The following is a 23417-nucleotide window of genomic DNA, read 5'->3' on the forward strand; positions in this document are numbered from 1 at the left end:
TCTATCCACCACCAACTGCAAATCTGAAATTGGACTAATTAAAGGTAAAAGATGAACAGACAAGAAGTTAGTAAAGGAAAATTACCACTCCTATGGATATTATCACTATTATCCAAGTGTTATTATTAGTTATTAAAAGAATGATAAAAAGGAAGAGGCCAAATAGTAAAAAGGAAAAAAAAAAACAACCACAATAAAAACATTGTAATTGAATGAGACCATAAGCTCTGACCAGATAAAGCCCTTGCAACAATTTCAATTAACACTGTGTGATAAAATCTGGTCTGCATGACAATTCCGGAGTTGTGTGCAGGCAGTGCTTCTGAAAGGAAGGTTATAGTAGAAGGTTTCAAAAATGGAAGTGCCCAGCTATGTTTCCTATAAGATTACTTCTCAAGATTCCAGTACAGTGGCTGGCACTGAAAAGGCACTCAACAAATGCTTTCTTCCTGACAAGGCAAGAGCAATTTCTATTCCTTGTGGAGAATCACCAAATTCTCAATACACCCTACATGCCCTAGAGGCCCCCAGTTTCCACCACTAGAGCATCCTTCTTTCTCATTTCCCATTACTCCCTCTAGACTGCGAAGCTAGCATAGCATAACTGTCAAGACCTCGGACATCTGAGGTCAGGAAGACCTGAATTTGAATTCCAGCCCTTGCTTGGGCAAGTCACCTATCCTTTTGGAGACTCTTGCCCCATCTATAAAATGGAGTTGATAACTCATTGGGTTTTAGTCTGAAGATGAAATGAGATACCACATGCGAAGTGCTTTGCAGAATGGAGCACTTTGTAAATGTAGGCCAATCTCACCACTTATACACAGATACATACACATATGCACATAATGGTATGAATGAGCTTACCAGGTAAACTCTAGACAAAACAAATAACTCTGAAATATGGTGGATGTGACACCCATTCACCTCACTAGGAAGAAGTAACATCACCAGCATTGTACACTGAGACTTAAAAAATTAGTGGTGCTGGTAATAATAATTACCAAATTATTTTTAATAATTACAAATAATTATTATTGATTTAAATAAGTCACCCAGTGCTCATGAATGTGTGGGGCAACAGGTACTCTATCAACTGTTCATAGGACTCTAAGTCACTTCCAACCTTTTGGAAAGTCCCTGGTAGAATTTATTAAAATTTGAAGTATATATACCATTTGATCCAGCCATCCCTCTCTGGGAATGTATTAATAGCAATAAAAGTACCAACATAAAAGATAAATGTACATTCATTGCATTATTATGTATGGTACCAACAACACTGGAAAAGCCTACATGTTCATTAATAAAGGAATTGTTGAATGGATTAGGATATATCCACTCCATACAATACCGAGCATCTTTTAAATTTGAATGATATAAACGTATATTATAGATTTGGAATTATGCCATGATATACACTTTCAATATTCTTTTAACCAAGAACAGACAAAATCCCTGCCCTTTTGCAGCTAAAATTCTAGTGGGGGAAACAGGTGCTCAAGAAACAGCAAATGCAAATATGGTATAATAGCAAGTAGAATATACCTGCCTGGAAGCAAAAATGAAGCCAGGAAAGTGGGTAGATAGTGACAGGAGGCTCAGTGTGAGATAGAATGGCCAGGGAAGGGCTGCCTGATGAGATGATATTTGGGCAGAAGCCTCACAAAAGTGGTAGAGAAGGCTTGCAAAATATTTGGGACTACCATGTGCAAAGGACTTGAGGTTGCAGCATGAATCCTTGGGAAAATCAAGTCGAGTGAACAAAGCACATTCTAGAATGGTATATAGCCAGTGACGCCAGTTAGTTCTTCTTTAAGCCTATGTGTGCTCATATGTGTTTATGCATGCAAAGGAAATAATGTGAAATAGTTCATGGGAGCTACATCAAATGGGAGATTGGGAGGGGAGACTTTTAAATGAAAAAAAGTTCTTGGGATGGTGGATGGTTCCCTTTGTGAGTCCTTAATAATGGCTCTCCGGAAATCATAAAACAAGCACTCCCCATAATTTCTTTCTCTTTTCAGGTGACACTGAAGACAAGAGGGGCCCAGGTTCGAAGACAGGTGTGTTCTGCCGACTCTGTCTTCTACTTTGGGACAGGAATGCTTTTGCCCCACTCCTCCATTGCCTTTTCTCTGTTCAATCCATGCTTTTCCTTCCAGGCCCTGACCTGGCCTCTACTTCCGGGCGAGGAAGTTATGGGCCCCCTGTGCGCAGGGCCAGCGAGGTGCAGGCGAGCTCATCTAGCCGGGACCCAGAGAGCTGGGACCAGGGTCACAGTGTGGCCGCCGGAGACTCCAGTCGGAGCCCAGCAGGTAGGAGAGATGGGCAAACTCAGGCAGACTTCCTGGATGAGGAGAATCAAAAGGGATGTGGAGGACCGTGTTTTTATTCATTTATTTATCCAGTACTTATTGAGTACCTACTGTGTGTTGTGTTCTGTTCTAGATGCTGGTTCTAGTGTAAGGGAGAGGAAAGACAGGATTCAGGAACAATTCTGAATTTAGACATCCATAATTTTGGTTATATCCTTTCCTTGCTAGAGTGCCATAAATAAGAAAAACATGGATTTTTTTTCCCTCCTCCCCCAAAAAACTCTGGGGTGAAACACCCCTTGGCTTTGCGCAAAGTCAGGATGCTTTCCTCTCATAGATCCACCCAAGTTCTTTCTTGCCGTGGCAGGTGGCCTCTGCTGTCCATGACATGGAGTTGTCAGCATGGCCGGGCCATCGCCAGCAGCTGCTCGTGCCTCCTGGGGTTCTGGCACCTCTGGCCTCACTCACTGGTGGGAATCCTTGATTCCTGGGCTTTGAAAGAAATATCTACTAGCTTGGGGAGATCATGTCCTTTAGTCCCTTGTGTGAGACTCAGAACAGCTTCATTTCTTTTGTAATGAAGGAATGAGACCAGGTCTAAAGTTAGATGGGCTGAGTACTTAGGTCCCGTGCTGACCTCTGGCCTGTTCTTCCTGAATAGTGGGTTTGTAGCTTAGCTCCTTAGCTCCTCTTCTTGACAAGAGAGCTGGGCACATCCTTTGTGCTAATCTGCTACCTAGACCCCCTAATGACTCTATGATTCAGATTCCCAGAGAAAGATTAATTTCATAGATCTGCAACATCAGAGAATATTTACTGAGTGCTTACTATGTGTCAGATGCTGTCCCAAGCTGTTCACATATGTCATCTCATTTAATCTTTGTCACAACCCCAAATCCAGATGTGAAGACTTATAATTCCCATTTAACAGACAGAGAAACTGAGCTCAGAGAAGTGATGCTATTAGCCCTAGGTCACACAGCTGGTAATTGGCTAAAATGGAAATTAAACTCACATCTGCCCAACATCAAAGCCTGTGCTTTTTGTTTTTTCTCTTCCAGAGGTGAAGTTTTTATTGACAATGCTTTTTAAAATCTTTATTGTAATAAAATGTACCTAATATGAAATGGACAGTTTTAACTACTTTAAAGTGTACAGTTTAGTCACATTGTCATGAACCCATCACCACCATCCATCTCCAGAACTATTTAATCCCAAACTGAAACTTCGTACGCATTAAACAATACCTTCAACTTCCCCCCTGCCCAGTCCCTGGCAACCGCGAATCTATCTTGTCTCTGTACACTTGCTTATTCTAGACACTTTGTATAAACAGAATCATAATATGTGGCCTTTTGTGACCGGCTTATTTCACTTAGCATACTGCTTTCAAGGCTCATTCATGTTGTCGCATGTATCTGAATTTCATTCCTTTTTAAGACAATAATATTCCATTGTCTGCTTAGACCCCATTTTGTTTATCCATTCATCTGCTGATGGACACTTGGGTTGTTTCCACCTTTTGGCTTGTGGGAATAATGTTGCTATGAACATTGGTATATAAATGTTTATTTCAGTTCCTGCTTTCAGTTCTTCGGGGCTGTGCTAAGGAGTCCCATACACTGAAGGAGTGCAATGGCTAGAGTATATGGTCAGACTGTGCTGAATTTTCTGAGGAACCACCATAGTGTTTTTCACAACAGCCTCACCATTTTAACATTCTCAGTGGCAATACGTGAGGGTTCCGGTTTCTCCACGTCTTCACCAACACTTGTTATTTCCTGTATATGATATACACGTACCATATATAACCTAGCCATCCTGATGGCTGGGCGGGGACATCTCATTCTGGTTTCCATGGGCATTTCCCTAATGATCAGTGATATTGAGCATCTTTTCATGTGCTTATTGGCCATTCATATATCTTCTCTTTGGAGAAATGTTTGTTCTTTAGCCCACTTTTTAATTGGGTTGTTTGTGGTTTTATTATTGAGTTAACAGGAGTTCTTTATATAATCTGGATAATAATCCCTAATCAGATATATAATTTGCAGGTATTTTCATTCCGTTGGTTCCTTTTTCACTCTGTTGACAGTATCAACATTGTCATTTGATGCAGAAACATTTTAAATTCTGATCAAGTTCAATTTACCTGATTTTTCTTTTGTTTTCTGTACTTTCAGCTCATATCCCAAAAAATCATTGCCAAAGCCAATGTCATGACATTTTCCCTGTTTTTGACGAAAAATTTTATAGTTTTAACTCTTGTGTTTAGGTCTCTTATCTCTGATTTATTTTGAGTTAATTTTTGTTAATCAAAGCCTGTGCTTTTAACCCATGTATGATTTTGCCTTCTGAGGGAAAAGACAGTCATGTGACATTCCTAAACCTCATTTGGATCCCCTATCCCCAGAAAGTCATTATAAATGTTCCCCTTATTTATGAAGCTTCTAGCACTTACTTGCTCAACCTTGGGCTGAGTTAATTGCACCATTCTCTGAGGTCCGGGAGTACTGACACACAGCTCTAATGAGCACTGCACAGCTTTTTAAAGAAAAGTCTGGGATATAATGCTAGGTCCATGTGAAGACAGAGACCAGATTCTTCCAATAATAATAACAGTGTTTAGGGTTTACTACGTGCCAAACACTGTTCTGAGCACTTTGCATGCACCATATCATTCTATCTCTACCACAACCTATGAGGTAGGTACTATCATCCCCATTTAACAGACAAAGAGGCTGAGGCCCAGAGAAGCTAGATCGTGTGAGTGAAAGCAACATCACAGAAACCGCTTTTTCAACACCCATGTCACTGCTGCAACTTGCCCTGGAGGTCTGAGTATTAGAGTGACCACCCTCTGGGGAAGGATAAAGGGGTCTGAGAGATCTGAGAGTGTCAGGGGCTGCATTCAATTCAAATCAAATCCAAAGACGTTACCCGAGATGGGTCCCAAGCTTTCCTGTTTCCACTGAATGTGTGTGTGTGTGTGTGTGTGTGTGCGTGTGTGTGTGTGCGCACACGCACACACCTGACAGGCTGTTTCTTCTCCTTTCCCCTGCAGGTTTGAGACGGGCCAACACTGTCCAGGCCTCCAGACCTGCCCCTGCCTCCATGCAGAGCCCAGCACCTCCTCAGCCTGGGCAGCCAGGTACCTGTCACCCATCTGCCTGCTTAGGCATCACTCAGCTGGGACCCCAATAACTCCCAGCCTTGCTCAGAGAGCCCACTGGGCTTTCTGCAAGGCTGCAGCCACCGCCAAACCCTAAGGTCTTCTATGACCCTTAGAATGGGAAGCTGGGCAGCGGTTGGGGGGTGGGGGAGCATCTTACCCAGCTAAATAGAAGAAGCCACAGTGCTTCGCTCTTGAGTGTTTCCACCTGCAGGGATTGTCAGTCACACGCAGCAACCACCTACCCTTTATTTCCTTAATATCTTTCTTCGAGTTGACTCACTTTAAAAACATAACTGAGAGAACTTGCTATTACACACTCTCTTTCAAGGAAATTTAAAGGACATTGGCCTTATAAAAAGGCAGTGTTCCCAGAAGAGTAGTGTGAGATTCAGCAAGAAATGGTAAGCAGGGAGATTAATGATTTGCAAAAATCTAAATAAATATGGACTGTGCAAAACAATAGAAATAATGCCTAGTTGGTACAGTTAAAAATTTGTTACTTTCAAAGAAACCTATATTGGCATATGTGGGAAATGAGTGTTCATGCCATAAAGAAGAGTGTATTAGTTGGCTAGGGCTGCTATAACACAGTAGCACTGGGTGGCTTAAAAAAAACCAGAAATCCATTGTCTTACAGTTCTGGGCCAGAAGTCTAAAACCTAGGTGTCAGCACGGTGGTTCTGTCTGAAGGCTGTGAGAAGAATCTGTTCCATGCCTCTCTCCTAGCTGCTGGTGGCCTCAGGCTTTCCTTAGCTCATAGATGGCATGCTTCCTATGTCTTCACATTGTCTTCTAGGCAGGTCTCTCCTGGGTCCACATTTCCCTTTTCTGTAAGGACACAGTCATACTGGACTAGAGTCCACCCTAATGACGTCATCTTAACTTGATCATCTGTAAAGACCCTATTTCTAAATAAGGTCACATTAACAGGTACTGTGAGGTTGGGGTATCTACATCTTTTAGGGAGCACAATGCAACCCATTATAGAGGGTAATTATAAAACATAATGAAAAGAAAACAGTGCAATGAAATCTCAGTACTCTGGCCTGCTGAGGGTTCTGAGTTCTCTTTTGTTCAAAAGGGAAATTTGCAATGGTTAGAGAGGTGTTAAAGACAGAGTAGCATCTAGGTGAGACTTTCTCCATGACAGAATCAGAAATGACAGGCAATAGAAACAGGAATGACTTTCTCTCTGTGTCACTGAATGTAATGTCATGCCCCATCCCTGTGACTCTCCCTTGCATCCCACACTTTGGGAAATGTAGTTGTAAAGAGTCCACCTGGATCACTAATGCCACTGTAGCAATGGTAACTCAAGGCAAACTCAAAGCGTAAGCTTGCCTGCCATCTTGCACATGATTCTCACTCCATTCATCTGCCAGCCTCACAAAAGCCAGAGAACATTGAAAAGCCGGTATCACCAGCCCCATTTACAGAAGAGGGAGTTGAGGAAGGGAGGATTGGGGCTTGAACCCAGGACTTTCTGACTCCAGAATCTCCCAGTGGAACGATTCCTGCAGCCCTGGATACCCCTGCACATCACCTACTGCCTCAGTCCTGTGTCCACACCCATGAAAAAGGGCGGCCCAGGGCAATCATCTCTGCTCCATCCTCTTTCTCTCTTTTCCCCACTTAGGACCCTCAGGAGGCAGCAGACCGAGTCCTGGGCCAGCAGGTCGCCTTCCAGATCAGAGACCAGGCAAGTATCCTTCCAATGCCTACCATCTCTCCCACTTCAGCCCCCACACTGCCAGACCTCTGCCCACTCCACACCCAGAAACCTAGCTGATGAGCTCAAAGGGGCCCCTCTCATCCCACAACTTCAGATGGTCTATACTAAAATTAGATAGACAGAAAATGGCCTCACATGAAATGGATAAGAGCACACATTGTCTGGATTCACACCACTGCTCCTTCATATCCTGGCTGTGTGGCCCTGGACAAGTTACTTAACCTGCCTGAGCCTCAGTTTCCTTATCTCTAAAATGGGGATAATACTACGACCTACTTCACAGAGTTGTGGGAGGATTAAACAAACTAACACATATAAAACTGTAGCACATGGCCTGGAATATATTATGACCACCCTGAGGGACAGTGATGATTATATATGTTACATGTGCATTGCCATCATCATCAATTGCCACAGCAACAGCTTATTTGTTGTTCTCTAATGCACCAGGCACTGTTCTAAGGCTGTACATGTATATTAGGTAATGTTAAAAATAATAGCTACTCCTATTTGAGCACCTTCAGGTATTATAATTCCCATTTATAGAGGAGGAAACTGAGGCTCAGACACATTAAGTAACTTGCCCCAGCTCACAGAGCAGAGATCCAAACCAAGGCTGTCTGGCTGCAGAGCCAAGACCACTGATAAGTACCACCATGAGTTGTGTTCTGCCTGCATCTGAGTCAGCTCATGGGACTTGTCATAAAACAGATTCCAAGGCCCCACTGCATTGTCTACTGATTCTGGGTGGTGCCCAGGAACCTGCATTTTTGCACCCTTCCCTAGGTGGCTTTAACAAAGGCAACATTCCAAGAACCACTGAACATGACAGCATGATATGACAGCCCTGTCGCCTGGAAGTGGTGATCCTTCATTGAAGGGCTCTGGGTGATTCTGGTGCAAGGCTTACTGAATGCCTGGTATATAGTGGGTGGTCTCGCACATAGTAATACTGTAGCAGCTGATGCTGCTACTATTAAGACACAGGTGCCTCTCTCCATGTCCCCTGCAGAGGTGGCTCCCAGTGATCCTGGCTATGCAGGGGCTTCTGCCCCACCACGGGAGGACAGAATGGGGGGAGTTGGCTACTCAGCAGTAGGAGCCAGGGAGAACCGCACGGGCCACCCTCCAGGCTCCTATTCCCAGGCGTCTGCTGCTCCCCAGCCTGCTGGGGTCCCCGCCCGCCAGCCCCCACCTCCAGAGGAGGAGGAAGAGGAAGCCAACAGCTATGATTCGGATGAAGCAAGTAGGTGGCACTTCACGGAGGGGTGTCTGGGAAAAGTTGCCTCAAGGGTCACTCCCGGGGAAACAGGAATGGCTCCAGGGATAGCCTTGTACACCCCCTGTCCCCCTAGATGCCAAATCTAATAAACATATTAACCAAGTTATAAAGAAAACTTTGTGCTACTAAGTTCACAAAATGACATCAGCTTTCTAAAGAATTTGTAATATATATATATATATATTTTTTTTAAATACACATAACCTCAAAGTTACTATTTAAATCATTGAAGAGTACAGTTCAGCTGCATTCACTTGGTTTAGCTTGGCGGTTCCACAGAATTATCACAGCAGTTCTACTCTGTGGCCATCCTACTTTTCTGCCTTTCCACATCCTGGTCCTTCACCCAGAACAGTGACCCCCGCTCCCACTTTCTGCCTTACACATCTTTTCCGGGACCTGCCAAGCCTGGATGAACCCTCCCAGCCTGTGTCTGCCCCAGTTGTGATCTGTCCTGGCAATTCCTAACAAGCCTGCCTCCATTTTCAACTCTATTCGCCTCCCTCATCTCTATACTGAACAGGTTTATATTGAGCACCTACTAGGTACCTCCAGACTATTCTAAACGTTAGGGTACCGGGGCAAAAAAATGGCAGGCAAGATGGCTGATCTAATGAAACTAACATTCTAGTAGAGAGACACAGTTATCATTGAACTGCGTTCATTTCAAATAGAGATAGAGCACCATGAAGAAAATAAAATAGGGTGAATAACCATGAAGATGGCTGCTTTAGATGCAGTGATCAGAGAGGGCTTCTCTGAGGAGGTGGCATCTAATCTGCAATATGGATAATGAGAAAGGTGCCAGCCATGTGAGGATCTAGAGGGAGAGCATTCCAGGCAGAGGCAACAGCAAATGCTATTACTCGTGTATTCCCTCAGCAAGTAAGTGAGCACTGACTGTGTGCCCTGCATTGTGCCCAGTGTGGACATAGCCATGAATAAGACAGTTAACTGAGCAACTGAACAAATGATTAACTGATCCCAGATGTGCTGAAGGCTCCCAAGTAGAAGAGGGTCTACCGGGATGGGGTATCCAGAGCAGGCCCTGAGCATTCCTCTCCTCTGTAAGCCCAATGCCTGGCCAGACTGGCACAGATTAAGGGCACATGAAATGTTTGTTGAATAACTGAATGAATGTTCTCTTGGTGCCTGCCTCTGCCCCCTTCAGCCACCCTTGGTGCCCTGGAGTTCAGCCTTCTCTATGAGCAGGACAACAGCTCTCTGCACTGCACCATCATAAAGGCCAAGGTGGGTGAGGGGGCCCCACTCAGGGTGCTCTGGCATTTCTGGGGGACTTGGGGAGGGTATGAGTTACCAAGCCTGTCTCCTGTCATTGCCTTATCTATCTGTGACAATGACGGAGATGACAGAGGGCAGGGATTAGCTATGGCCAATTCCTTTGGGGGTGTTCTTCCTCCAGCGATGATCCCAGAGGGGTTTCATTTAACTGTGGCTGCCACCCAGGAGTAGAGGCAGCCAGGCTTCAAGAGCAGAGCCCAGATCTGCCCAGCCCCATCTACAGCCACTGGAGGGGACCGCAGAGGTGCCGCCGGGAGGCAATGACAGCCCGACGTGACAGCTGACATGCCCATCGAACGGCTTCTTCTGTTTATGTGGCTGTCAAGTTGGAGCAGCGGCCTGAGTCGGGGGCCATTGTTGCAGATACAAAGACCATCATGTGGGCCTGCGAGGGGGTGGGAAAGGCAAACCAGGATGGAAGAGCATCTCCACGCAGCAGGCTCAGGGGAAGGGAGCTGACTGAACTCCAGACCCTGAGAAAAGCTGGATGATATGAGTGCAAATCTCAGAAAGTAACTGAGCAGGATTTCCCCCCACTCCAAGTCTGGTCCATGTAGAAGAACAAGCAAGGCTGCGGAACCAGGGGTCCTGGGGTCAAATACCAGCTCCCCTGCTCCTAGCTGTGTGACTGAGGGAAGTTACTGAACCTCTCTGTGCCTCAGTATGTCCATTTGTAAACTGGAGATAGTAATGGAGCCTTGTCAATAGGGATGACTGTGAGTATTAAGTGCAAGACATGGGCTAGTTTGTGTACGATGGTCCCCAGCTATGCCTGTTGCCTCACTATGATACTTAAAAGCTCCCCTTTCACTCACAAAAACATCCCTGTTTGGATGATAAATGAGGTACGAAATGCTTAACATGACTCCTAGGTCAACACACTCAGGTTATTTCATCAGCAAGCAAGCATTTATTGAGCCCTATGATGTATCAGCCACAGTGGCAAGCACTTAGGTGCATTCACCACCACCCCAGTGACACAGGAAGCGAAGTGCATCTTATTTCATCTTCATAGGGACCTCTGAGGTGAGGAACATTATTGGCCCCATTGTGCAGATGGGAAACCTGAGGCCCAGAGAGTGAAAGCCTGAGGTCACAGCTGGTAGGTTTTGAGCTGGATTTGAGTCCAGAGGTAACAGTCTCTCTCTTTCTGTCCATAACCATTCACTCGCAGTCCCCTCTTCCAGCTCCAGATATGGGGGGAGCCACATCAGTACAGCCCCTTTGAGACAGGGCTCCAGAAACTCAGATGCCCACAGGCTAGGCTGGTGATGGTGGTGAGAAGTGTGGGTTGGGTGTGAGATGTTAGAGGGTGCTAGTAATTCCGGTAAATTCAAGTGAGCAGCCCCCAAACAAAGACAGTGTGATTCAAATTTTAATACACCATGCCTGCCAATTTGCACAGTTCTATTATTATTCCTATTTTACTGAGGGAAAACTGAGGCACAGAGAGACTAAATGACTTGCCTACAATTTGAACTGTGCTCTTCCCCATGAGCTACCCTGCCGGCTTCTCCCTTGTGCCCCACTGTGGCCTCCTCCCCACCTAGTACTAGTGAACCATGCTCACCCTGACCTGGGCCAGAGCACCCTTCACAGGTGAGATCCCATCTGACCCTCCAAGAACCCCGGGATGCAGGCTGCAAGCTGCCCCATTGAACAGATAAAGAGACTGAGGTTCACGGAGATCATGGGACATGATAAACAGGATTTGGGTTATTGGGGTGGCAGGGGACAGTGGGAGCCCAGAGGTGGGACACTGGGACACCTACCTGAGCCTGGGCACAGAGGGATGGACAGAGTATATCTGAGCCCTTGGAATTTGGGAGTTGTTCATATTAGTAAGCCCAGCTTAATTCCTGTCCCTGACAGACTCCCTTCCCCACCAGTGCTTCATTTGAGCCCCATCCCAGCCCCATGAGGCAGGCCAGGCAGAGATTGTGATCCCCACCATATGGTCTCAGACACAGTGCAGGAGCCAGGGCTAGAATCAGGCCTCCTTTCCCTAGCCCCTCCTGTTCTCCCATCCTTCCTATTCTGAGACAGCTTCCCACATCCTAGTAGTGACAGTCCAGCCTTGAAGGGTTAGACTTACCGTGTGCCAGGCCCAGTGCCCAGCACTTTACAGGTGAAGCTGTGTTTACGTCTTACCACTCCACGAAGCAGGTACTGTTCTCATCCTGTTTGACAGGTAAGGAAAATGAGGCTCAGAGAGGTGAAGAAACTTGCCAAAGGTCACATAGCAGGAAGTGCGTGGCCAGGCTTTCAACCTTGTCTGCCTGATTCCAGAGCTCTTTCCCAGATACTGTATTTCCCTTCCCTCTCCTTGGAAGAGGAAGCATGCAGGGTGGACTGATGGGCAGGACAAGTGCCAGGGGCCGTGGCCATTGCTTACGACAGCTGAGCACCTGGCCCTCCCAAGGTTCTCACACCACAGCTTTTGCCTTTTCTTTTGCAGGGACTGAAGCCCATGGATTCCAACGGCTTGGCCGATCCTTATGTTAAGCTGCACCTCTTGCCGGGAGCCAGCAAGGTACCATATGGCCAGGGCCTCTCAGCAGGATGGACGCATGAGCCCTGGCAGGCACCCAAGGTTCCCAGCTCAGAGCCTAAGATGGCCCTATCTGCCCTCAGTTCCCACATCCTCCCTGATGGTGAAGTCCTTACAAGGGGTCAGGGGGAGGCCAGCCGTCATTGTCCTTCAGGGGCCGTGGCTCTGCCCACTTCTCTGACCCAGAAACTTGGGATCCAGGGAGCAGCCAAAGGTCAAGAGAGAAACAGATGCATTGATTATGCCCTTCACCTGCTCAAATATCTTCATTGGCTCCCCAGTGCTGACCCTGGCCCACCTCCACCTACCCATTTTATGCCCCAACCAAGGGTTCCTCATCTCTCAATAGAAATGTCTAACCCTCTCCAGATTTTAGGGCTAAGTACCTGAGATAATGTTCTACTACTGAGCAAAAATGTACCCCCTTCCTGCTCACCTACTGATCATACTTTCCTCTGTGGAGGGAAAGTGGGGTAATTCTCTCTGGATTATCCCATGCAGAGCACATGACTGAAAATGGAAGTGTGCCTTCCAGGATTTTATTTTTTGTTTTATTGTGTTAATTTGGCACAGATGTCTTAAAAACAAAGAAGACCACAAGACCTCTTGGCCACATGATCTTAGGAAAATGCCTGTTAAAAATCCCTGCAAGTATCAAATGCCCCATAAGACAAAAGAGGGGACACACACACACACACACACACACACACACACACACACACACACACACACACACACACACACACACACACACACACACACACACACACACACACACACACACACACACACACTCTTTCTCTCTCTCTCTCTCTCTCTCTCTCTCTCTCTCTCTCTTTCACTCTTTGCATCAAGGAAAGAGCACCTCCCCTGGCTTTGGCCAAACTGTGAAGTGTTTGGCCACTCTCCTTCGAACTCCTTAGTGATGTTCGTTTCTCCTTTAGACTTTCTCCTTTGCTCACTCCTAAGTCCAAACTTGCATTGCCAAAGAATCCAGGGAGTCATTTACATGTTAGTATGAATAAGATTTGTCACCTGGCCACCTCTTCTGGGTATGCTGCCTTTCTAGCCGTTCTCTTAGAGAAAAATGAAAGAACAAAGGCGAAGATATTTTCTTCGCCCCCTCTAAGGAATTTCAAGCATGGATAATGCTATTTGGCGAAGCGAAAGGAGCTGTCCCAGTATCCCTAGAGATTGTTCCTTCATTGCCTAGGCATGGCTGACTCTTATTTCTGCCTTCCTGGCTTATAAATGATATTTTTTCCTCAAAGGAAGATGTCTCTATTTTCTAATCTAACAAAAGTTCAAAGAGAGAGCCCAGTGCATGGAGGGAGGGGTGGCCCAGCGACCAGCACTGGTGACAGCTGTAGCCATCACCTAGAGGATGCCTGCCCCCCACTCGCTGAGAACATGCATTTCGGAGCAACTGAGCTGCTAGAAGCTCTTCAGGGGAGGGGACTCCTCAGTCACCCACCCATCCAACCCAAAAGAGCCCCAGGAATGTAGCTGCAGGGTTGGCTCCCTCCTGAGGCAGGTGTCTGTCCATCTCTCTGGGCTGTAGGCCAACAAGCTTCGTACAAAAACCCTGCGGAACACCCGGAACCCTGTCTGGAATGAGACTCTGGTCTACCACGGTATCACGGATGAGGACATGCAGAGGAAGACCCTCAGGTACCTGCTGGGTGGGTGGGCGGAGAGGCACCAAGGCGGGGCATACCGAGGCACGGGTGGCTCCCAGGGGCCGCTCTTTCAAACAGCTCTGTGTAGTATTTTCTTTCTTTTTCAATTCTACAAAAAAACAATATGTTATTTCCGGTAGAAACTCTTGGAAATGCTGATAACTAAGACTCTTAACAGCTTGGTGTCTGGACATCTGGGTTTTTTGTATTTATTGTATTTGTGTGTGTCTGTGTGTGTATATGTGCAAACCTTTCTTATAAATTGAGGGTTTACAAAAATGAACCATCCTATTAATTAGCCTGTCTTCCTTAGCAGTATATTGATACCATTTCATATTTTTCTATAATGCAGTATTAAATGCATTTTTAATTACATAAGTAATAAATGAATGCATTCTTCTTGCAAAAAACTATAGCGGAGGCAAATCTCCTTTTAAATGTCTGTCCCCTCCCTCAGCCTGGGCCTGCTTCCTCCTTCTGTGAGTGGATAAATAGTTATCCTGTTGTTTACAATGTAGGAACAACTAGGCTGCATGTATCTGGATCTTGCCTTCTTTCTTAACAATATGTCTTGGCGTTACAGCCATGAGAAATATCTAGCTAATATTTAAGGACTTCAGAGTATTCCACAGAATGGATCCATCATAGATTTTTTTAAAATGTCTTATGATTGTTATAAATATACAGAAAAGTACAGAACATAATAAAACAAATAACCATGAACTCATTACTCAGGTTTTTAAAAATAAAACTCAATATTTTCCTGTTTGTGCTTCAGCTCTATTTTTTTTCTAAAGAATAAGGTGCTACAGATGCAAGTTGTAGCTCCTTTTGGGTATTCCATCCCCCCTGCCTCCTCCCCTTCCCAGGGCTAAACGCCATACTGAGCTTTATGGGTATCATTCCCAAGCATGTCTTATACTTTAGTTATGTAATTATGCATCTATAAACGATATATGGCATTGTTTGACATGTTTCTAAATGTTATATAAATGTCTTACCAATCTATTCAGCCATTTCCCTGTGGATGGACATTTAGGTTGTTTCCAGTTTTCTTACCACGAAGTTGCAGCAAGCGTCCTTCATGCTTCCTTGCCTTATGTAGGGGCTTTTCCTCAGGGCAGAAATCAAAGAGGACCATTTGCTGGATCATAGGATACTTTGTTGGTGGTGTTTTTTTTTAAATTTTACAAGTCACACAAAGTGCTTTTCAAATGGGCTGTTCCAAGTACATTCCCACCAGCTGCAATATTATTTTAAGTAAACATTTGCATTGCAGTGTAACATCCATTTAGAAAAATGCACACATGAAAAGGGATAAATTGATGAGCAGATGGATGGATTTTCACACTGTTGAGCACACTGGAATTGGAGAACAGAACATTCTCAGACCACAGAAGCCCCCCACCGATGCCCCTCCATCTAGTAAGGCCCCTCCCCTCAGGATATTCACTGTCCTAACTTCTAACAGGACAAATTAATTTAGTCTGGTGTTGTACTTTATATAAATGAAATCGTACAGCACGACTCTTGTGTCTGTCTTCTTTTATCTAATATTGTATCTGTGTTATTCATCCCATTTATTGTGTGTAGTTGTAGGTTGTTCACTGTCATCACTGTTTGGTATTCTATTGTGTGACTATACCACAGTTTTATTCACCCATTCTACTCTTAGTGGTCATTTGGTTAGTTTTCAGTTTGGGGGTGTTCCAGTAGTGCTTCTAGCAACATTCTTGTGGTTGTGTCTTGAAGCACAGGTACACACTAGGAATGTTGGGGCTCAGTCATAGTATATGTGTATGTTCATCTTTAGTAGAGACTGCCAGTTTCCCAAAGGGTTGTACTGATTTATACTCCTGCCAACAATGTATAAGAGTTCTAGTCCCTCCACATCCTCATCAACACTTGTTCATATTGTCTGTTCTGGTGGGTGTGTGGTGGTGGTGCAGTGTGGTTTTGCAATTCCCTGATGGCTGATTGCAACACTATTTCTCATACATACAGTTACATTTTTATGGCTATTTCATAATTTTCTTAAGTAGTCCCCCCATGATAGAGTAGTTATGTTATTTCTGATAAACTACTTAAATTTAAATTGTTTCACAATTATAAACAATACTGGGATAAACATCATTCTGGTTAAATTCTGTTCACTTATCTTCTTATGTCTTGGAGATAACTTCCCAGAAGTGGCATTCTTAGGTCAAAAATGGTGATTATTCTTAGGTCTTGGGACACACATTGCCCTACAGGAGGATGGTACTGGTTACACCCCCACCAGCTGAGAAGAGACAACTCTTTTCTCTAGTTGTATATAAAGGGGCTCAGCCATGGGGTGTTCTGGACCTTCAGAACTTTGAAAGTTGTTCAACAAATGTTGATGCCAAAGGAATGAGATGCCATGAGCTCCTGCCTGTCCCCCAGATTTGCCTCCCATGCTTTGGGAGAACAAGTCCTTTCTTCCACTTAATATATGCCAGGATGAACTATCACACCTTGACTGGTCCTTTTGGCCTCCTTGGAGGACCTTCCTCATGACCTGTCCTTTCTGTGTCTCTGTTCTACTCAATGTATACAGGGTGAATAACAAAAGACTATATAGTATTCTAGGATTCAGGGAGACCTAGATTGAGATCCTGGTTCCCTAGCCTCTTACTAGAGAAAAATGATTCAGACTCTCTTGGTCCCAGTCTTCTCTCCAAAGTCAGAAACCCAGATGTTTTGGAGGATGAAAAATTAAATGAAAAGAGGTCAGCTCAGTTTCTAACCTAATTTTGCAGAAGATGATGCTCAACTGGCCATAAAGTATCTGAAAAGGAGCTGAGCCTGATTAATCACCAGGAAAATGTAAATGAAAACAACAATGAGATACTATTGCCACTCAGAAAGGCTAAAATTAAAAATTGCCAAAATGAAAGTCAGAATGAAGAGCAGCCAGAACCTGTAGAGACTGTGAGTAGGAGAGGAATTGGTGGAATCAGTTTGGAAAGCTGAAAACTTATAGCAAAGGTAAAATTAAGTGTAGTCCAAAACTCAGCAGTTGTATGCCTAGTAAGATGCCCAAGAGAAATATGTACATGTGCGCATGAAAAGACAGAAACAGGGATGTCCCCCTGCAGCTTCATTCACAATAGGTCAAAACTAGAGATAGTGCCAAACCAAATGCCCCTCGGCAGCAGAATTATTGTGGCATATTTATACAATGGAATACTATACAGCAATAAAAGGGACAAATTACTATAGACATGGATGGATCTCACAGACATAATGTTGAGCAAAAGAAGCCAAACATAAAGGGGTGCATGCCATCTGATTTTATTTATATGAAGGTCAAAAACAAGATACTTACTCTTGCCAGAGGCCAAAGTAGTGATTATTTTCTGGGGAGGTGTAACTGGGAGGGTTCTGAGGGTCTTCTGGGAATCAGAATGTTCCATATCTTGATCGGGGTGGTGGTGGTTACATGGGTATATGTATGTGCAAATATTCAGCAAACTATAAATGTAAGATTTGTGCTTATAAGTTATACTGCGATAGAGGAAATAAAAGTACCTGGCCTAGTGCTCACTGAATAGGAAATTGAAATATTCCTATGCACATTACCCATTCCTTGCCAGCATCAATCATGACTCTTGGTCCATAACTGAAGCTCAGTAATAGGCTCTTCTTTCTCTCCCCACCCCTATTTCAATCACAGGATCTCTGTCTGTGATGAGGACAAATTTGGCCATAACGAGTTTATTGGTGAGACCAGATTCTCCCTTAAGAAATTGAAGCCCAACCAGAGGAAGAATTTCAATATCTGTCTGGAGCGGGTGATCCCCGTGAGTGCCTTTGCCCCAAGGGTTTGACTGGGGAGAAGAATCTGGAGGGGTGCTCCCTTCCTTAGGGTCTGTAACTGGGGTGGTAGATCTGCAGGGTGCCTGACAGTAGAGGGGCTGTGGCAGCTGTTGAGAGGAGGGTGACGATTTCAGGTCAGAGCATCAGGGTTGTATCCTGGCTCTGCCAGTTTCCACCCTGTGTTAGCATCACTTCTCTGAACATCGGAGTCCTCTTCAGTAAATGGGGAAGAGCGGTATGGTGTGACAGTGTGCGTTCAAAGTCCAGCTTTGCCACTTCCCCACTCTCTGGATTTGAAAACTGTTCTGAGCCTCAGGTTTTCATGTCTATAAAATGGGCATTATAATAGTACCTGCGTCATGGAGGGGGTGTTGTGTGAAAGACATAATCACGACAGAGACTGGTACATAATCAGCACTCATAAATTAACTGTTGTTATAGGAAATGATACTGTCTTACCCTTGACTGTCCGTCATGAAATCATAAAGCACATGGAGCTATACATGAGGAGGAATAGTACTGTGATTAAGAGTATGGGCTCTGGAGCCAGTCTCCCTGGGTTTGAATCCCAGGCTGTAGCACTTACAGTGTATCCTGAGTCAGATTACTTAACTTCTCTGGGCCTCAGTGCTTTCATCCATAAAATGGGATAACATAGTTCCAACCTCAGAAGGTCTTTTCAGGACTGACAATGAGAGGACACACATAAAGCATTAAAGCCATTATTGTTAGATGTGGCACGTGCCTTTTGAGAAAGAACAAGAACCAAAGGTTCTCCAGTTGCACTGCACCTTAGAATCACCTGGAAACTTCAAAACCAGAGGTTTACAAACTAAGATGTGTGGGGATCTCCTTGGAGATTCTAACTTAGTGCAATAGGGTGGGACCCAGCAATCTGCTTAGAGATAATCCAACCTCTCCTTTCCTACTTTTGGGCCACCTTGGGCCTAAAGGAGGGAATTGTTGCCCAGGTCATACCACAAGTCAGTGGCTGTGCTCTTGGGCACCTGCCAGAGTCCAGCTCTCCTGTAACCACCAGTGCGGCCACTCCCCCGGGCAGCAGGCCAGCTTCCCACCAGGAAGATGGGGGACAGGGGAAACCCCACAGCATCCTCCCACCAGATGGTCGGCATGATGACGGAAAATCTGTGTACCACACCATATTTTTATAGCACAGACAAAGGAACAAGACACAACAAGGAAAATTGCAAGGAGGAATTGGCACTGCGCGCCAGGCTCCAAATACACCATTAAAGACAGTCCTAGGATAAAGCACTTCCTCTGGGTGTTTGCCTGGTAAAAGCTGGTTCTTCAAGCTTCCCGTTCCTTCCCTCACTCAATTGTCCAGTTGGTCAGGACATTGGCCAGGTCCCCACCTGGGTTGTCAGCTCCTGAGCTCGCGCATCGTGCTGCGACAGACGCAGCCAAGCCCTGAAGCACAGAGGTGGCAGGACAGTCAGAAACCCGCAGTGGCCACAGGACTCTGCTGACTGTACTGTTGTTGTTTGCTCTTTGCCCTTACCCCTCACACCATCAACTCCCCCCATGTGCCACCCCAGGTATAGGGGTCTTGTGAGTACTGTGCTATCCCCTGTAGACCCCAGTTTTCCTCATCTCTAAAGTGGGGAGGCTGGATTTAACCAGTGGTTTTCACATTGTATTTACAGCAGGACCTTAGGAACCATGGGGGAAGAAGCACCTGGTGGGCCAGACCCCAAGACCCCTGTGCCTCTTCAACCAGAGATGAAGTCTTATGTGTTTTGTGTAGACAGTACTCTGCCACTTACTGGTGTGCGACCTTGGGCAAGTGGCTTAACCGTTCTGACCCACAGTGTCCTCACCTGTGAAATGGGGACAGCAATATACCCTCATCATAGGTTGCTGAGCGTTAACAAGATCTGCCAAATGGCGAGCATCATATACCTGTTAGCTAAAAGGGAGAAAGCTAGAGAAGATGCTTGAGAAACCTGCCCTCATGGCTATGGATACTAATGAGGGGTGAAGGGGTTCTGGTGTGGGGAGCTGAGCCCAACAGGCAACATTGTTATCTTCCCTTTCTGTTTCCTTCCTCTAAGATGAAGCGTGCCGGGACCACCGGGTCAGCCCGAGGCATGGCCCTTTACGAGGAGGAGGTGAGCATGAGTGGGCATCAGAGTCCGAGTCTGGCATCTCCCTGTCCTCTCCCTCCCTGGCTACATCCCCACTCCTTCTCCCCAAACCACCAGTGGTTCACCATGAGGTGCTCTTGCCCGCGGATTAGAACATGGGAACAGGTGGGCACTCTTCTCTTCCCCGCTGAGTGGGGGAAGCCTCATCCCCACTCTGCCACCTGGGAGACACCCTGATTTCTCAGCCTTGCTGGCAGAAGCTCTGCTGGCAGTTCTGCAGGAGCACAGCAGTGCCATGCTGCCTCCATGGGGAAGGAGAGCAGACTCTTTGAGCTGTGTGTCTGGCAGAGGCTGGAGTTGGGCTGCACATCCCTGCCCTTGGTCCAGGTCTCTTGTGTGACCCCAGGGACTGTAGTTGTGAGAACACTGGTTGGGTCAGGGGCGTCTGAGCTCAGAGTCAGGCTGGGACCAGGGTCAAGCTCAGCCTATGACCAGAGTCTGGGCCCAATCCATGTCTAAGTCAGATTAAATCCATGGTCCCCATCTGCCTTGGACTGGTGCCCTTGGTTTTCACTATTTGCTCCTCCAGGGAGCAGGAGCTTGGGGGTTGGGTGGGAGGAATCTGCTGTTCATGGTGCTGATTGCACTAGCCATAGGCTCCTCCTTAGGGCTTGCCACATTGCCTGGCCCCCTCCTATTCCTAGGCCCACACACCCTCTTCTCCTACTGCAGCAGGTGGAGCGTATTGGTGACATAGAGGAACGTGGCAAGATCCTGGTATCCCTCATGTACAGCACACAGCAGGGAGGCCTCATCGTGGGCATCATACGCTGCGTTCACTTGGCTGCCATGGATGCCAATGGCTACTCAGATCCATTTGTCAAGCTGTGAGTCAATGCCTTGGGACTGTGAGTGGGCCCTAGAGGGGGTTCTAGATCCTTGCAAAGGGAGAACCAGAGAGCCTCCCCAAGATCATTGCACACTGAGGTCCAGAGGGGAACAAACCTGCCCAAGGTCACACAGTGAGACAATGCCCAGAATTGGCTAGAGGGGAGTGTGGCGTCTCAGACAGACTGGTATATCACTTGCTCATGAGTTCTGTGGCTCTGTCCTCTCCTGTTGGAGAAAGATGGTCAGCAAGATTGCAATAGCCCCATTTGTAGCCCCCTGGAATCAGCAATACACCCCATTCAGCAGTCCAGAGCCCCACCACCCAGGTAGCTGTTTCCAGATTCAGCCTGGAGATGTGCAAAGGCCTTAGACCTTGGGGTTATTCCAGTAATCTCATCATGGTGAACAAGAAAGACTTTGTTTTATATTATTCTGGAGACTGTGAGAAGATTTTAAAGAGACAAGGGTTTTATTGGGGAAATGCCTGTGTGAGGGAAAGTAGGGAGAAAGCTGGGGAAGTGGGGGAGCTGAGAGACCACAACCCAAGTCTGGCCCTGAGGGGTGGGGGTGGAAGCACCCTGGACACAAGGTCAGCAAACCCATCAGGGAGTCCTCTGGCCAAAAGTGGCCATCAGACAGGTCCCATGTTTCCTAGGAGTGGGCCTGCCATAGTAGGCCTGCCACATCCAGTCGTCATCTGGGAGCATGACCTTGGTACCAGCATGGCACGGATTCCCACCCACAGCAGCTGGGGCCTTGGTCGGCTCTGCTCCTGTAGCTGGAGGCCCACCAGGCACATTTTTGTGGCCACCACTGAAGCAGACCCGGAGCCCAATGTCCATCTCTTCCACCTTCCAGCTGTATCACTATAAGCAAGTTATTTAACCCCTCTGAGCCTTAGATTCCTCATTGGTAAAACTGTGACCATAGTTCCACTCATTTCCAAAAATGGGCATAAGGCTCACATGAGCTATCATATAAAAAACAATTAGAATTGTGCTTAGGTTTGGATCTCAAATCCAACTGTCATCAGTATTCTCTAGCTGTGTGACCTTGGGTTTGTGCCTTAACATCTCTGGGCTTCAGTGTCCTCATCTGTAAAGTGGGAAGAGTAAGATTGGTCATTAGTTCCAATCAGACACAATGACTAGATGAGATATACGAAAGCTTTGTTGGGGAGAATGCCTGTGAAGCAAAATTGGAAGGGAGCCTGAGGCGAACCGCAGGGACAGCAGGCCTTGGAGCAGGTCTGACCCCCCTGGAGGAGAGCAGGAGGGCGGGCGGTTAGGGCGCAGGGGTCTTAGGTTGTGGTGAGTTCTGAGGAAGTTGAAGGCGGGGCGTTGGGGAATCCTTGAGGATGAAATAGAGCGTCAAAGGAGCCATGCGTGTCCCAGAAATTGTGCTGCACACTGTCTCTGCTGGCTCAGGATGGCTGAGAGCGGCCCATGGGGAGCATGGGCAGGTGAGAACATAGTGGTGCATTCAGAGCCCGGCAGCCTGTCAGTCAATTTCACCCCTGCAGTTGGAGATCTGGGAGGTGCTATGTCATGGAGTCTCATGCACAGTAAGTGCTCAATAAATACTTGCCATTATGGTTATAAATAACTACCATCATTATGCTTACTCATGGCAAAGAGTGTTAGTAATCTTCTCTGCAGCCTGTGAGACACTCCCTCCCTCCACTACCACTTCTAATAGAAAGCAATGCTTCTCTTAAGGTCATGACTAAAAATCAGGCCAGTCTGGGCTTTGTTTCAGCTTTTCTGTAAATGAGGAGTTAGTGAACAGAAGAACACACATGTCAGGGATGAGTGTGATTTCTAGGAGCAATTTGGTTTTGTTTTCTCATACGGTCCACTGGAGAAATCAGCTCATGGGCTGCTGTCCTGCACTGCATCAAATCCCAGCCACGTGCAAATGGTTTTTCTTAAATAATTCTCCCCACCACACCTTCTCCCACCCACCCAATCTCTCCAGAAGTAGAGTTATTGTGGTTGCCAACCTAAAAGCTGCCCTGGCGGATGTGATGGAGAAGGAAACAGGAAACCATTAATCAGTTTAAGATCAAATAAAGATTTTGTAAGTCAAAATTTCCCTTTCTCTTTTCTCAGCACTTGGTACCTCCCAATTCCCTATTGGGCCCCTTCCTTAAAATTATCCTCAAAAGCAGTTCTGTGGATGAGGAAGAAATGTTTGCCCTCTTTGCAGATTGGAAGAGTGAGGCACGCCATAGTTATACTCATGTTGGTCAAAGTCGCACAGCTAGTGGCAATTTGACTCAGATCCCAAATGTTCCAACTCTTAGGAGTTTTTAGCCCATTTTATTTATTTGGCCAGAAAATGTTTTATTAGCACCTACTATGTGCCAGTCATCATGCCCACATGGGGGTCATCAAGGAGCTGTTCTTATTCATTTAACTTCATCCGTAATAGCCTTTCATGTTTCTCTCAGGTGGCTGAAACCAGACATGGGAAAGAAAGCCAAACAAAAGACTCAAATTAAGAAGAAAACTTTGAATCCTGAGTTTAATGAGGTAAG

At 46.0% G+C, this 23417-nt stretch overlaps 1 protein-coding gene across 4 annotated transcripts in view; it reads left to right on the forward strand.

The window, feature by feature from the left end:
* The window catches only part of RPH3A (rabphilin 3A), a 90869-nt gene that overhangs the window by 61965 nt on the left and 5487 nt on the right, over positions 1-23417 (forward strand). For all 4 annotated transcript variants that reach the window (XM_073223562.1, XM_073223561.1, XM_073223560.1 and 1 more), the window contains 12 exons: positions 2028-2066; positions 2166-2318; positions 5383-5469; positions 7130-7192; positions 8238-8471; positions 9679-9758; positions 12268-12342; positions 13922-14031; positions 17737-17863; positions 19955-20011; positions 20720-20874; positions 23331-23412. In XM_073223562.1, the coding sequence (XP_073079663.1) occupies positions 2028-2066; positions 2166-2318; positions 5383-5469; positions 7130-7192; positions 8238-8471; positions 9679-9758; positions 12268-12342; positions 13922-14031; positions 17737-17863; positions 19955-20011; positions 20720-20874; positions 23331-23412 (1262 nt within the window). The remainder of the gene's footprint in view (positions 1-2027; positions 2067-2165; positions 2319-5382; positions 5470-7129; positions 7193-8237; positions 8472-9678; positions 9759-12267; positions 12343-13921; positions 14032-17736; positions 17864-19954; positions 20012-20719; positions 20875-23330; positions 23413-23417) is intronic.

This window comes from Manis javanica, chromosome 15, assembly GCF_040802235.1.
Source record: "Manis javanica isolate MJ-LG chromosome 15, MJ_LKY, whole genome shotgun sequence".
In the NCBI taxonomy this organism is placed as follows: domain Eukaryota; kingdom Metazoa; phylum Chordata; class Mammalia; order Pholidota; family Manidae; genus Manis; species Manis javanica.